The 16,441-nt window shown below is 35.9% G+C and overlaps 2 protein-coding genes across 2 annotated transcripts in view; both read right to left on the bottom strand.

The window, feature by feature from the left end:
* The window catches only part of Rbcn-3A (rabconnectin-3 alpha), a 668,488-nt gene that overhangs the window by 365,840 nt on the left and 286,207 nt on the right, over nt 1–16,441 (bottom strand). Inside the window, exon 9 of the mRNA XM_075299033.1 lies at nt 14,874–15,106. Coding sequence (XP_075155148.1) covers nt 14,874–15,106 — 233 coding nt within the window. The remainder of the gene's footprint in view (nt 1–14,873; nt 15,107–16,441) is intronic.
* LOC142230076 (uncharacterized) lies at nt 12,630–13,636 on the bottom strand. The gene has a single exon (XM_075300704.1). The coding sequence runs from the start codon at nt 13,469–13,471 to the stop codon at nt 12,962–12,964; it is 510 nt and encodes a 169-aa protein (XP_075156819.1). The 5' UTR covers nt 13,472–13,636; the 3' UTR covers nt 12,630–12,961.

Raw genomic sequence — 16,441 nt, 5'->3', positions numbered from 1 at the left:
TTTCATCTGTAGTTCTTCATGCAAGATTAAATGGACTCGATCATTTGAGATGCCCATGATATTAGCAATTTCACGCACTTTTATTCGTCGATCATTTAATACCATATCATGCACTTTGGCTACAATTTCTGTTGTTGTTGCTGTTTTTGGACGTCCACTACGTGGTTCATCTTCAATGCTTGTACGAGCACGTTTAAACTCAGCAACCCAATTTTTTACTGTTGCATATGAAGGAACACTTTCACCTAACACATTCACCATATCATTATGAATTTCTTGTCCCGATAAACCTTTTTTATGTAAATATTTAATGACAGCACGCATTTCTAATTTTTCCATTGTAAAAAAATTGCGGATGCGTCTTTTTTGAACACCTGTTTCTATATGAAGGAGTTGCCAGGTCGAAACAAAATTTAACATGTGTTCATAACAGAGATGGAAGTTTCCAAAACACTTAACTTTCTTCTGTTTATACCGCGCTTTTTGTGCTAGGCTAAGAAGTTTCCGAACTGCCCTCGTATAGTCTAATACTTGAAATGAGTAGATTGTCCAATAAAGGGAAATGATGAGGATGTGGAATTCCGAAACAGCTGTCTTCCCAACCATTTTGGACAACATTTTTAACATTCCATACACCAAAAAAATTCATATGTACTAGAGTACGCCATGTACTTCGTAATAACAAGAAGTCTCGAATGCGCATCACTATGCATTTTGAAAATAAAGACTAGGGCATTGCATCGGTCATATATTTTTGTGTTCGAGAATATCTCGAAGCCTAACAAGTAAGGTAGAGATTTGTACTCGTTACCGTTTGGACCGATTTTTGTACGTTCGAATACAACCATAACTCGTTCTCGTTTGTGTTGTATGAAACGGTCAATCAAACAACTTCAATCTTAGGATCAAACACAACGAGTCAAATTGTTTTCGAAAACAGAGTGAAGGAATCGAGGAATTCGATTCTTTTTGCCCTCATATGGTAACAACAATAACTTTTATATGTATTGTACGCAGTGTTGCCAGGTGATTTTTGATTCTTCTCCCCAAATCTTAAGAAAAAAACGCCTAAAATGGTCTAGACTTTTTTCAAAAATCTAAAAACCTAAAAACTTTAAGAATGTAAATAGTTCGTGTTTTTTTATTGTTGGTTTGTACTTCAATCATATTTGTTGTGTTGATCTCAGCTTTAAAACCATTGTGTTGACTAAACTACAAGAGCAGCTTAACCAACGGAGGAAAAGAATGTTTGTCAAATTTATTAGGGCAAAGCCCTATAGACTGCAAGATGGTTTGATGTATTGATAGGCTCAATGATGATCATGATATTGTCCACAATTGGGCAAAGGCGAATGGACTATGTCTTAACCCTGGTAAGTTCAAATTCCTGATGATACACAGGCGTAGTATAACGGTTAACATTGACCCCCAAATTAAGATAAATGATCAACGAATAAATATTGTAACGTCGGCTAAGAACCTTGGCATCATGTTTCCGAACCGCCCTCGTATATTAGTGGTCAGATTTATGCCAGACTCAGGAATCTTTGGTCCACACAGATGTTGACGCCTTTGCCTATAAGGGTACTAGCTTCTCAGATCATCGCTACATCAGTTTCAGATTGGCTGTTCGTACTTCAAAGACCATATTTCCGCCAAATTTTAGGAAAGCTGATTGGAATAGGTATAGGGAATCGTTCAATATGACGATACCAGAAATACCATAGACTGTGCAAAATCCGCAGTTGAGCGGATTACTAAGGTCTTCAACATCTCACTGAAAGCTGCAATCCCTAGAGGGAAGCCAAGGGGGAAAAATCGACCACCATGGTGGTCTACGGAGTTAAGCAATATGAGGAAATCCTGCAGGAAGCTCTTTAACAAAGCAAAGTCCACCAGAGCTCCTGAGGATTAGGACGCTTACAAGAAGAATCCGAAAGGATACAAGCGAGAACTGAGAAAGGCCCAGCATAACTTTTGGAATGATTACTGCAGCAGTATTGAGAATACGTCCGATGCTTCCAGACTACGAAAGGTACTAGCATCCACTAACTCCGCTCCATGTTTCATTAAAACATCGGAGGACAATTGGACAACGTCCAGTGAGGAGACGATGCGGTACTACTGGACACACATTTTCCTGGAAATCAGACGCTTGGACCATGTTCTGGCTGTGCTACAGTGGCTCAGCGGTCATTTCCTATCGAGGAACTTGTATCGGAATCTAGAAAAAAGAGCGTTAAATAGCTTTGGGTCATTCAAATCCCCCGGACTCCGGCGGAGTTACAAGCAGTGACTGACAGAATTATCCCTTGGTTGACGGTGATATATAAAGGATGTATAAACTAAGCATATATTCCAGAAAAGTGGAGGGAAAAAAAAGTCGTCTTCATACCTAAAGCAGGAAAAGCCTCTCACTCGAGTGCGAAGGATTTCCGACCAATCAGCTTATCCTCATTCCTACTTAAGACTCTGGAGAGGATGATAGACATTTATCTTATAACTAGCGTCGATTCAAGTTTGCTCTCGAAACGACAGCACGCATACTCGAAGGGCAGGTCTACTGAGACCGCTTTGCATGAACTAGTCAGCTTTATCGAAAGCTCACTATCTGTCAATGAATACACAATCGTAGCGTTTCTAGACATCGAGGGGGCATTCAATAACGTCCATCCGAGCTCGATATTAAATGGACTGGCAACTCTAAATGTTGATCCAGGTGTACTTAGGCTGCTAGACGAACTGCTAATGAGGAGACTTATACAATGAGGAGTTCTATCACCTCTTCTTTGGAATGTTGCTGTAAACAACCTTCTGGTTTCCCTAGAAAAAGAAAAGATAAAAGTGGTGACATACGCAGACGATGTGGCCCTAGCAGTCAGGGGAAAATTCCCATCCACAATCAGAGAGAGGCGAAAGAGAATGGTCTTGGAGTAAATCCTGCCAAGACAGAATTAGTCATGTACTGCAAAGATCGCAAAACATATCCTTAGGGGGTATTGAAATTCCCTTTGGTGAGTGTGCAAAATACCTTGGCGTTATTCTGGACAGGAAGCTGAACTTTAGGCTTAATATTGAAGAAAGGGCGAGGAAAGCTACGGTAGCTTTGTACTCGTGCAAAAAGGCAATAGGAAAAAAGTGGGGACTAAAACCGAAAATTGTGCATTGGCTATATACGGCAGTGGTTAGACCTATAATGCTATATGGTGTTGTAGTCTGGTGGCCGGCACTTCAGCAACCGACAGGTTTAGATAAAGTTCAGCGTATCGCGTGCTTGTGTATCTCAGGGACATTCAGTAAGACAGGAAGAGATTCCCTTAATATCATGCTGCATCTATTGCATTTAGACATTTTGGCCAAACAGTCAGCTGTAACAACGGATGTGCGGTTGCGCGAGCTATCGCTGTGGTCGGAAAAAATGCACGGCCACAGTTCGGTCCTCAAAATAATGCCAGATGTACCTAACGTAGTGGATTACGCTTTGGCGAGTTCACTTTTCGATAAAAAGTTTGAGACTCTAATCCCCAACAGTGAGGCGTGGTGTACACAGACCCCCGGGGAATGAAAGACATATAGATTTCTACACTGATGGCTCCAAATCGGATGCACAAGTGGGTTTCGTAGTATATTCTAAAGACCTGGAACTTCGAATAGCGAAAAGAAATATTAGCAATAAAAGAGGTGGCGAATTGGCTGAGAAGTAATGTTCCAAAAATTGTTGGCATTAATATATACTCAGACAGTCAACCTGCAATAAAATCCTTGGACTCTGTGATCCTTTACTCGAAAACGGCAATCGACTGCCACAAATCTCTCAACGAGATGCCTGAGCAGTACAATATTCACCTAGTATGAGTGCCAGGGGAACTAGAATCTGTTGGTATGTCTCTGGCAACCTGCAATCTCTTACTGCGTGAGAAGGCCGTCATGATGGCAAATGTTCGATGGGAGAATTGCAAGGGTTGTAACGACACCAAGCAAATATGGCCCCATTTAAACTTGAACCGCACACTAGATATGCTAGTGTTCTCAAGACGTCAGATATCTCTTCTGATATCTGCTATAACGGATCGCTGCCTGATAGGCGAATTTGCAAAATTTATTGGTGCGAAGTATAATGACTATTGTATGAGCTGTTATGATGCGGAGGAAAAGGAATCAATTAAACACCTCTTGTGTAAGTGTCCAGCATTTTGTGTAAGGCGTAAGCAAATTTTAGGCGCATATAGCTTTAGATTACTGGCGGACCTGGAAAACGTTAACGTAAGCAGTCTGTTAATGTTTTTGGAACAATCTGGTTGTTTCAACAAAAGAAAATAATAGAGAAGGTTCAGTGGTTAAAACTAGAAGTGCCCACACAGAAAAAAATATCACCAAAATATTTCCAATTAAAAAGTTAATTGAAGTTGAAAATTTTTTCAATTAATAAATTAATTGATACAATTAACTTTTTAATCATGATAGAAAATTAAGTTAATTAAGTCAATGATTGAACATTTTAAAATTTTTAATTAAAAAATTAATTGATACAATTAACTTTTTAATCAAATTCGGAAGACTAATTCAGTTAAAAAAATGCTGATTTTTTTAAATTTTTAATGAAAAATGTATTTCAACCAATCATTTGATAATCCAAATAAAAACTTTAAGCCAATTCAGAAAGTAATTAAAAATAGTTACCTTTTTTAATTAATAAATTATTTGAGTTTTGCAATCAACATCAATTAAATTTTTAATTGAATCAATTAAAAAATTAATTGAAATTTGCTGAAAAAAATCAATTAATTTTTTAATCAAGAATTTTTTCTATGCCCAATTAAAACTGTGATTGATACTATCATTTTCGTGATTGAAGACATTTCAATTAAAAAATTAATTGGATCAATTAATTTGGTGATTCAATCAGAAAAAAAAATTTTTTTGTGTGTAACCGAAAAGCTGATTGCAATACTTGATGATAAATGTTTTTCACAGCCATGTTATTTTCTCCGACATTATATATTTGATTTTGACAAGAATTTTTTTGTTTGGCGAGTAAACAAAATTTTTGTGATAAAAATATTCCATGTTCCCTGTTCAAAAATAACATATTGCCCTAGGAGGTGGTCATATTACTTATCTGCGTGTATATAAGCCGAAAGTTTTATCTAGCTATTGAAAATTCCTCGTTCCCTACACTGAAAAAAATATTTACGCGATATTAAAGATTACGCAACCTAAATTTTATGATGCGAAATTTACAAAATATTAAGGACAATTTCTTTAAAATAATGAAATTTTAATTAAAATAATGTTTATAATCTTTGCTTCAAAAATTTTTTCATTAAATTTAGGACAAATTTTGTAAATTTGCGACCCTCCGTTAAAGTCGCTTGCCTTTGAACTAAGACTAAATTTCTTAAAGTAAAGAAACACATTTTTGATTTAAAGAAATTGCCCTTAAATTAATTGAAATATTGAAACTTTAGATTTAAGTTAAAACGCTTCAAATATAGACTAAGACTTAGGTTAGGTTAGGTTAGGTGGCAGCCCGATGTATCAGGCTCACTTAGACTATTCAGTCCATTGTGATACCACATTGGTGAATTTCTCTCTTATCACTGAGTGCTGCCCGATTCCATGTTAGCCGAGTCCGAACGGCGTTCCACATTGCAGTGAAACCACTTAGAGAAGCTTTGTAACCCTCAGAAATGTCACCAGCATTACTGAGGTAGGATAATCCACCGCTGAAAAACTTTTGGTGGTGCACCACGGTGGTGCAATGGTTAGCATGCCCGCCTTGCATACACAAGGTCGTGGGTTCGATTCCTGATTCGACCGACAGTTTTTCAGCGGTGGATTATCCTACCTCAGTAATGCTGGTGACATTTCTGAGGGTTACAAAGCTTCTCTAAGTGGTTTCACTGCAATGTGGAACGCCGTTCGGACTCGGCTATAAAAAGGAGGTCCATTGTCATTGAGCTTAACATAGAATCGGACAGCACTCAGTGATAAGAGAGAAGTTTACCAATGTGGTACCACAATGGACTGAATAGTCAAAGTGAGCCTGATACATCGGGCTGCCACCTAACCTAACCTAACCTAACCATTGCACCACGGTGGCTCCCTAAGACTTATTTTGAGGATTTAGCGTCTTTGGTTTAAAGTTTTTTTTTTTTTTTTGAAATTAAGAAAACATTTTCTACTTTGAAGTATCCGTTATAATTTGGATTTGTAAACTGGCAATTGTTTGTACGTGAGTACCTTTATTAATAAACCGCGCAAAAAGAGAATGAAAATTTGATAAATGAGATCTGTATCCTAATTTTAATTTTATTGGTCCTAGATTTAAAGCCAGATAGGTCGCTAAAAAATTTCTGTATTTTAAAGAAGCCGCATCTTTGGCTCGGAATCAATACCAAAATCCTTAAGGGAAGGTCAAAATCTTTGGATCCAAGTAAACTTTTTGAGTGTAGATCTATGTATAGGAAAAGAGCGATCAAATTTATAACAAAAAATTAACTGAGTTTACACTTCAGTCGAACGATAGTAACTGCACAGAAAAAAATATCACCAAAATATTTCCAATTAAAAAGTTAATTGAAGTTGAAAATTTTTTCAATTAATAAATTAATTGATACAATTAACTTTTTAATCATGATAGAAACATTAAGTTAATTAAGTCAACGATTGAAATTTTTAAAATGTTTAATTAAAAAATTAATTGATACAATTAACTTTTTAATCAAATTCGGAAGACTAATTCAGTTAAAAAAAGTGCTGATTTTTTTTACTTTTTTAATTAAAAATGTATTTCAAACAATCATTTGTTAATCCAAATAAAAACTCTAAGCCAATCTAACTAAGTAATTAAAAATAGTTACCTTTTTTAATTAATAAATTAATTGCGTTTTGCAATCAACATCAATTAAATTTTTAATTGAATCAATTAAAAAATTAATTGAATTTTGCTGAAAAAATCAATTAATTTTTTAATCAAGAATTTTTTCTATGCCCAATTAAAACTGTGATTGATACTATCATTTTCGTGATTGAAGACATTTCAATTAAAAAATTAATTGGATCAATTAATTTGGTGATTGAATCAGAGAAAAAATTGTTTGTGTGCATATGTAATAGGTACTTTTAGCTGAATGTGGTATCACAATGGATGCCACTTTAAGGATACTTTTGGCAAAAAGTTATGTGATGCAAGTTGTATTGTATGGCTGTGAGCTTTTTGCTAGCTGTGATGCGGCATGCAAACGTAAGCTGAATTTGGCATTCAATAACATAATTAGGTACGTTTATGGTTTGGGGCGATTTGACCTCGTATCCCAGTTCCGCAGGCTTTTATATGGGATGGATCTTGACGGATTGCTTGATTTTAGGCTTATGTTGTTTCTCCATCGGATAATTTATTCACACGAACCATTTTATTTATATGATAGGATACGGTTGGCTAGGTCTAATAGGGGAAACATTATTGTTCCAATTCGGTATCAAAGTCATGTTTCAGATTAGCTTTTCTACATAAATGCAGTACGCCTCTGGAATATAAAGGGTGATTCTTTTAAGGTTAGGATTTTCATGCATTAGTATTTGACAGATCACGTGGGATTTCAGACATGGTGTCAAAGAGAAAGATGCTCAGTATGCTTTGACATTTCATCATGAATAGACTTACTAACGAGCCACAACGTCGAATTTTCAGTGAATGGGCCCTAGAAAAGTTGGCAGAAAATCCGCTTTTTTATCGACAAATTTTGTTCAGCGATGAGGCTCATTTCTGGTTGAATGGCTACGTAAATAAGCAAAATTGCCGCATTTGGAGTGAAGAGCAACCAGAAGCCGTTCAAGAACTGCCCATGCATCCCGAAAAATGCACTGTTTGGTGTGGTTTGTACGCTGGTGGAATCATTGGACCGTATTTTTTCAAAGATGCTGTTGGACGCAACGTTACGGTGAATGGCGATCGCTATCGTTCGATGCTAACAAACTTTTTGTTGCCAAAAATGGAAGAACTGAACTTGGTTGACATGTGGTTTCAACAAGATGGCGCTACATGCCACACAGCTCGCGATTCTATGGCCATTTTGAGGGAAAACTTCGGAGAACAATTCATCTCAAGAAATGGACCGGTAAGTTGGCCACCAAGATCATGCGATTTGACGCCTTTAGACTATTTTTTGTGGGGCTACGTCAAGTCTAAAGTCTACAGAAATAAGCCAGCAACTATTCCAGCTTTGGAAGACAACATTTCCGAAGAAATTCGGGCTATTCCGGCCGAAATGCTCGAAAAAGTTGCCCAAAATTGGACTTTCCGAATGGACCACCTAAGACGCAGCCGCGGTCAACATTTAAATGAAATTATCTTCAAAAAGTAAATGTCATGGACCAATCTAACGTTTCAAATAAAGAACCGATGAGATTTTGCAAATTTTATGCGTTTTTTTTTTAAAAAGTTATCAAGCTCTTAACAAATCACCCTTTATTACCCCACGACATTCAACTGAAAAGCAACACAATGCAATTTAAAAAACGTTTATCATTATTCAAATGTACAATAACTATAGTAAATTAAAACCAGTTTTATTTATTTTTTTATTAATTGTAATTTATCTTTATTTTTCTATTTCTATATTCATTTCTCTTTTATATATTAATTCATTCATTAATTTATTACTTTAATTTAATTTATTTATTCAATTTATTTTTTTTCGCTTCTGTTTTCTTTTTAACTCAAACAAACAAATTGTAATATTTAATTTAATTTCTGTTTTTATGTTCAAATCATTTTATTTGCATTTATATAATATAAGGATATTATTGTTGGACACTAATGCCTGTACATATATTCTAAATATGTTCGGAAGATTCCAAAACGATTACATACGGTTGGCTGATAAGTCCCCGGTCTGACACATAGATGGCGTCGCTAGTATTAAATGTATATAGTACCAACCTTCAAATGATTCGTGTCAAAATTTGACGTCTGTAAGTCAATTAGTTTGTGAGATAGAGCGTCTTTTGTGAAGCAACTTTTGTTATTGTGAAAAAATGGAAAAAAGGAATTTCGTGTTTTGATAAAGTACTGTTTTCTAAAGCGAAAAAATACGGTGGAAGCAAAAAGTTGGCTTGATAATGAGTTTCCGGACTCTACCCCAGGGAAATCAACAATAATTGATTGGTATGCAAAATTCAAGCGTGGTGAAATGAGCACGGAGGATGGTGAACGCAGTGGACGCCCGAAAGAGGTGGTTACCGACGAAAACATCAAAAAAATCCACAAAATAATTTTGAATGACCGTAAAATGAAGTTGATCGAGATAGCAGAGGCCTTAAAGATATCAAAGGAACGTGTTGATCATATCATTCATTAATATTTGGATATGCGGAAGCTCTGTGCCGCGCGAGCTCACATTTGACCAAAAACAACAACGTGTTGACGATTCTGAGCGGTGTTTGCAGCTGTTAACTCGTTATACACCCGGTGAACCGTCTCCGAAGCGTGGACTCAAAAGTCCGCTGGCAAAGTAATGACCTCTGTTTTTTGGGATGCGCATGGAATAATTTTTATAGATTATCTTGGGAAGGGAAAAACCATCAACAGTGACTATTATATGGCGTTATTGGAGCGTTTGAAGGTCGAAATCGCGGCAAAACGGCCCCATATGAAGAAGAAAAAAGTGTTGTGCCACCAAGACAACGCACCGTGGCACAAGTCATTGAGAACGATGGCAAAAATACAGGAATTGGGCTTCGAATTGCTTCCCCACCCACCGTATTCTCCAGATCTGGCCCCCAGCGACTTTTTCTTGTTCTCAGATCTCAAAAGGATGCTCGCAGGGAAAAAATTTGGCTGCAATGAAGAGGTGATCGCCGAAACTGAGGTCTATTTTGAGGCAAAACCGAAGGATTACTACAAAAATGGTATCAAAAAATTGGAAGGTCGTTATAATCGTTGAACCGCTCTTGAAGGGAACTATGTTGAATAATAAAAACGAATTTTGACAAAAAAATGTGTTTTTCTTTGGTAGACCGAGGACTTATCAGCCAACCTGTTATATTAAAACTGTAAAGAGTGTCTTATGAAATAATAGTGTTTGATATGAACGAAATGGACTGTGTTTTTGGTTTAAAAATAATTTTTATTGAAAAAATACGAATTTCGTAACAAACGATTTTTTTGTGACAAAAAAAAACTCTAATAAAAGAAAAACGTTTTCGGTACACGTTTTCCAAACGTTTTTTTTTCTTTGCGTGTATGTGGACATACAGTATACAACTATGGGTTTGCGCTAAAAATAACATAATCGATTTGATACGAGGCATTCAAAACATAGTATTAAGAGATATAGAACACTGTTAGAAAAATATGTTTTTCATATGTTCCGATATAAACAAAATGTGATTCGGGCACAATTATTTAAGCACAATATATTTAAATGAAAACATGTAATGTCCCTACATTAGCACTAATTGTTTGGGACACATATGTTAATATGTTAGAATATATTATGTTTGAGGCATGAATGTTTCATAAAAATAATATGTATGAATGTAAACATATATAAATTTACAAATTTCGAGTAAACATATATATGTTGTGATATTTTATTCAGAGAGAGGGAGAGAAAGAAATAGAGATGGAAACCGGGAGGGTTGACGAAAGATATCAACATAACACAGCGAGGGAATCAAAAGAGACCAATTTCTGTGAAACTGCTTGTATGTTGTTTTGGAAAACTGTTTTATGAGTTCATTTGTTTTGGCTATGCGCTTGGCATGTTAATAAGGCCAAAAATATGATTAAGTCTAAATATTATTTAATTTGAATATTAGAGTGAGTATTCGGAGTAAAGAAAAAAGACATTCGGAACCAAGAGAATAGACATTTGAAAAAAATAGCATGTGTTTTTGCCTTGAGAGCATTTTATGTATGTGTGGACATGTGTTTTGTTTATCATTTTGGCATTATGGGTATAATTTTTTCTTGGTTCGTCAAAGGAAATCGGAACGTACGACGAGTAAGTCAAAATATTCAGACAAAGGAAATTAAAAAAAAAAAAAACGGTGGAAAATATACAATATATACAATGGGATATTTATAAAAAATAACGAAAGGGCACTATACTCTTTTCAGAGTTGGGACAGTAAAATGAAAAAAGGAGGAAACAGTGAAAAATGAAACAGTGCAATGTATAAAAACAAAGTTTAGTTCCTCCTTATTAATAAGTAGTCCAAGAGGAGTTGACGGCCACTTTCAAAAATAAAAAGTTTGAGTTTTGCCGCTAAAATCATTTCTCATTTTAGTGGCAAAACTCGAATCTCTAAAAGCAGAATAATGTTATAACTTTTTTTGGGAAATTGTATTATAATTTGGTGGGGAATGATCCAAAATTAAAAATGAAAAAGTTTATTTTCTTTAAAATGAATTATTAAAGAAAAGTAAAATTGAAAACATGGGCGTTTTAGAGCGATAATGCCAATTTAATACCGGCCTTAAAGGTAAAAATGAAATTAAGTAATAAATTATTCGTTAATATATATTCATATCTATTTGTATTTCTAAACACGATAAGGTTTGAATGCATTTAAAATGGTTTTAAATGCTACTAAAAAACTGTTCACGCCTTAATAAATTTATGTGTATATTATAAAATTATTTATGTATGTTTATACTCGACTCCACGTTCTTCTTTTGTTAGAGTTTTTGAACTCCTTCCAAAATTTCAGACTTTCATATCAAAAACAGTTTTGGTGTTCGGTCGGAGCAAGGATTGAACCCACGACCCTTTGCCTGCAAGGCGGACATGCTCCACGGGGCAAACAAATTTATGTTTCTGTTAAATAATGTTTTGTTTGCATCAACTCGTGGGCGCCGCGGATTATGCTATATAAATATAACTTATAACGATAATTGTCTATTGATGACCATGACAGCTACGTAGCCCAGTGGATATCGTGTTGGCTTACAAATTGTATGGTCCTCGGTTCGATTCTCCATCCATGCGAAAGCTAATGGGCACAATCTTCTTTGGGAGAAAATTCTTCCACGCATATATTTTTGGGCTCAAGATGCTTCCAAACATATAATATGTTCACATAAAACAAACATAAGAATGTATCGGCAGTATCCAATAATATATGCGCTTCTGCAAAATTTGTTTGGAACGTATGTTGTTTTTGTGAGTGTTATCAACAATAAATTAATTAATTGGTAAGAAATGAAATTGGTAAAGAAATGTTAATTATACCCTAAACCACATAGTGGTCATTTTATGTGTGAGAATGTCAAAATAAACTTAAAGAGAAATTCTTACTTGCGGGCGAGAGGGGCGCTGGACAAACTTAAAATTATACATTTACGCGCACGACAATTCTTGATTTTTTTCTTCTGGATCTAACGAGGATTCAACCAATAAAACTATATTTCATCACAAAAGAAGAGTAGCTAGCAGCAAACTTCTCCAAATGTTTCATTATGAGAAGAATTGTTTGGCATGGGAAATGATTTGTAAAAAGAGATGCTTGAATACTTTCGTGGTTGAAATATTTTTTAAAAGTGGTCAAAACTTTGTAACAAGTTCTGGAGACGAGTTTATAAAAAAAGTGTTTATTTTATACTTGTAAAAAAGAAATGTGTATTTAAAAATGTTTTGTTTTTTCGTTTTAAATGTCTATAAAATTTTTTTGAAATGTCTTAAAATTTTGCTTTTAATTTTAATTGGGTAGAGGGTGGTCAATTTTTTTCACCACATCATTCAATTGTGTTTGTTGGCGTTTTGTTTTGTAGGTAGTTTACAGAGGTTTTTCTTTGCTTTTTGTGATTTTTTGTAGGATTTTTTAAGTTTTTCATTTTTTATGTTAATGTAATGTAAGTAAATTATTAGAATTAGTTTTTGTGTGTTAATTTTTAATATATATTATATATAGTAGAGGGTAGGTTGTTATGTGGGAAGTGTGGTTAATGAAGAGATTAAGCCGCTACTTCAGAGGCCTCCGCACCATTCTGAACTTCCTCTTTTGAAGTTTCTTCTAGCTTAGCATTCTTTTCGGGTGTCACTTCGGCAGCGTCGTCTGTTTTGGCATCACCTTCAGTGACTTTCCTTTTAACGGCTTCAGCGGGAGCGGAGTCTGTAGAATCACCATTTGCTTCAGCAGATTCTTCTACACTATTCTCTTTTTCTTCAGTTGCAGCTCGCGCAGATTCTTCAGTAGCGACAGTTTTATCGGCTTCAGCGGCAGCAGCACCATCAGTTTCAGTGGCAGCAGCTTCGCTATCACCATTCTCCTTGGTTTTTTCGCTTGTGTTTTCAGCTGCTTCACCATTTTCAGTGGTAGTTGCTTCTTCACCCTCTTTTTTGTCCGCAGCAGCTTCTTTTTTGTCGGCTACCTCTTTTTCGGCTACTTTAGCGGCATCGACTTCTTCAGCTGCTACTTTCTTGACAACGGAAGTTTCGTTCTTTTCTACAGCAACATCGGCCATTTTGATGAAGTTTGGTTTTAAAAAACTTGTTTAAAAATTGGGAATAGTTTTTTTTTAATAAATTTGTATTTTATAGCAAATAAAACACAAATCTAGTCACTGAAATAGAACTTTGTACAGTTAAATAGACTTTTTACTTCTTGCTCTTTGAACAATTAGCACACACAAAAAATGATGAGTACTTATATATCAGAAAATTTAACATGTACACTTTTTTTCTTCTTTCTCAAACTCTGACCACTGCACATGAGCAATTTACCTTAGGGACGTGTCTGAAAACATGAGCAGGATTAAAATTGTGAGCGTTGTTAAACTCTTAAGTTCCCAGGTGTCACTAATACTGTAAATGAATTCCACTCGTAAGCGTTTTATGTTCGAGGGCGGGATTATTTTCGGTAGCGTATTTTTCCAAATTTCGTTACTCACGCACACTCACGAAGAAATTATTTTCGTGATTCACGCTCACGCCATGACATTTGGGTTGTTAATCACGCACACTCACGCCGTTGCCATCAGCGTGACTCACGATTTACGTGTGAGTCACGAAAATTTCCGTGAGTCACAACAATTTCGTGTCACGTGCACACCTCTAGTTTCTTCTTGCTGACCGTGAAAAAGTTGATATTTTAGCGTAATAGTGCGAACTTAATGCCGGCCTTTTATGATAACTTTTAGCAAATATCGTTTGTTTTGTTTGTTATTGTTGGTTGAAACCAAAACAACAATAATGATTGAAGATTATTGTTTTGATTTCAGCTTGCAACCATGTGTTGACAAAACTACAAGAGTAGGTACACCAACAGAGGAAAAATATGTGTGTCAAATTCATTTGGGTAAAGGCCTTTAGATTGCAACATGTTTGGGTGGACGCCCGTTTCGGAATTACCACGTTCCCCATCGGCATCCTTTACTTGCAGCGAAACTATCGATCAATTACCATAACAAACTCGGTTAATTTACTAGACCCAAAGTAAATTAGGTCCACTTCAACCTCCTGAAAAAAGGTTTTCGATAGTCGGCTTTGCCTCACTAAATTTTTGTACACTCTTCCTTTGCCATAGTCAAATCATCCATATAAAAATTTATTTAGGCAAAGTCTACTATCGAAAATCTTTTTTCGGGAGGTTCAAGTGTAATTTACTTTGGGTTTAGTGAACGCATGGTTTTCAGCTGAAACCAAAACAACGATAAAAATAACGTTTGTTCGTTCGTTTCGCTCGTCAGAAAAAAAAATATGTTATTTCTGTATATACAATGCACTGAAACTAAGAATCCGACATCTACCACCAATAAATTAATATTTGCAGCGTCAAGTATCATAAAAAATAAACGAAAATATCAGGAGGTCCTTTTTGGACTCCCTAGCTGTGTAAATTTAAGGTTAAGCTATTCTTTTTCTTACCTGTAAGTATTTTATAGGGTCCGCAATCACGGTTTTGTTTCCCGCTACGCATGCACTTAAAAGCGGAAGTGTTGTAGGGAATGGCAAAGGACTCAACAGTTGTTGTTGTGTTTTCTCTTGCTGTAGTTCTTGTAGAAGAAGAACAATTTCCATTCTTACAGATGCTAAACCACCGCCACTAGCGCCGTGAAGAGAGCAATAACTTAGCAGAGTCCTTAATAATGTTTCGTTTGCTGGAAATGTAATAACATTCGCTTTTGAGGAAAATGTTTAAGTGTTATGAAATAATTTATTTTAGATGGAAATTTTTTACTTTCAATAATTTTTTGTGTCAAACCTGGTGAATAGGATTGTTTATTAAGCTGCCAATACAGTTTTTTTTTTGATGTGCCACTCTCAGCACAATCGGTTTGGTATTGCAAATTGTTTGATTTTATGATTTACCCAAAAATTAATAAACAACAACACAGTTCATCGAAGCGCTCCCAAACTGGTTGTTTAAGGGAGAGAACTGTCCCGTTTATTGGTAAAACGGCCGGTAAAATTAACATGGGGTTATCATAACAAGTGTAAATTTACCCCCATATAAATAACTTTGAATCAGTTCATAAAAGGCTTGTTACTAATTCCTCAAATGATCAGTTTAAACCAAAGAGTTATACAACCCGATCATGAAAACTGCGAACGTAGAACAACCCGATCTTTCAGCGATCGTAGAACAGTGTAGACGCGTTTTGTTTAAGCTCCCCAAAAAATAATATTTTTTGAAGAACAAGAACATTAGACTGTAAAAAAAATGTTAAAGGGTGATACAGTCAAAATTTGGTCAATATAAACTTGACGTATTTCTTTCAATTTTGCATTTAAAAAACCTGAATACCCCTCATTTTGAAGGTGTGTGTGTGTAGAATGTTGCTCCTATTTTGATTTTGGAATTCACTCTTCAGTTGTCAAAATGCCGTCCAAGTAAGAAGAGCAGCATATCCAAATTTTGCTCGCGCATCGCGAAAATCCGAGCTACTCGCACGCAAAGCTGGCAAAATCGCTAAAAGTTGCCAAATCAACCGTTACAATTGTAATTAAAGTGTTTGGGGAACGTTTATCGACAGCCAGGAAGCCTGGATCGGGGGGAAATCGAAAATCGGAAGCCGCTGAGACGACAAAGAGAGTTGCCGGTAGTTTCAAGCGAAACCCTAACCTCTCTCTCCGAGATGCCGCAAATAAGCTGGGTGTATCGTATCATAGAATGAGGAATCAGCGTCCCGCATGGGAATGTCCAAAAACTTCGCGTTAATATCGTCAACATCAATTGATCCATCATCCACATAACTATCCTTTCTACCGACATCAAGCTCGCGTACCAAGGCCCATATTCGCCTTGATCCAACGGCATCACCAAATTTAGACATATAGTACTCAGACTTAGCCTTCTTTATATCGTCATGAGCCTTCCTCCTTGCATCACAGTACTCACCGCGTAATTCAGGAGTTCTATACCTCTTCCACCTCCTGTAGACAACATCCCTCACTCTTAAGGCATTTGCAACCTGATGCGTAAACCAAGGACG

The sequence above is a fragment of the Haematobia irritans genome, chromosome 3 (genome assembly GCF_050003625.1).
Source record: "Haematobia irritans isolate KBUSLIRL chromosome 3, ASM5000362v1, whole genome shotgun sequence".
Classification (NCBI taxonomy): Eukaryota; Metazoa; Arthropoda; class Insecta; order Diptera; family Muscidae; genus Haematobia; species Haematobia irritans.
Note: the sequence above shows the minus strand (reverse complement) of the source record. Positions and strands in the feature narration are given on the sequence as shown.

What these genes read in the sequence shown, in the direction of transcription:
- LOC142230076 (XM_075300704.1), bottom strand. Translation starts at nt 13,471, where the DNA reads ATGGCCGATGTTGCTGTAGAAAAGAACGAAACTTCCGTTGTCAAGAAA.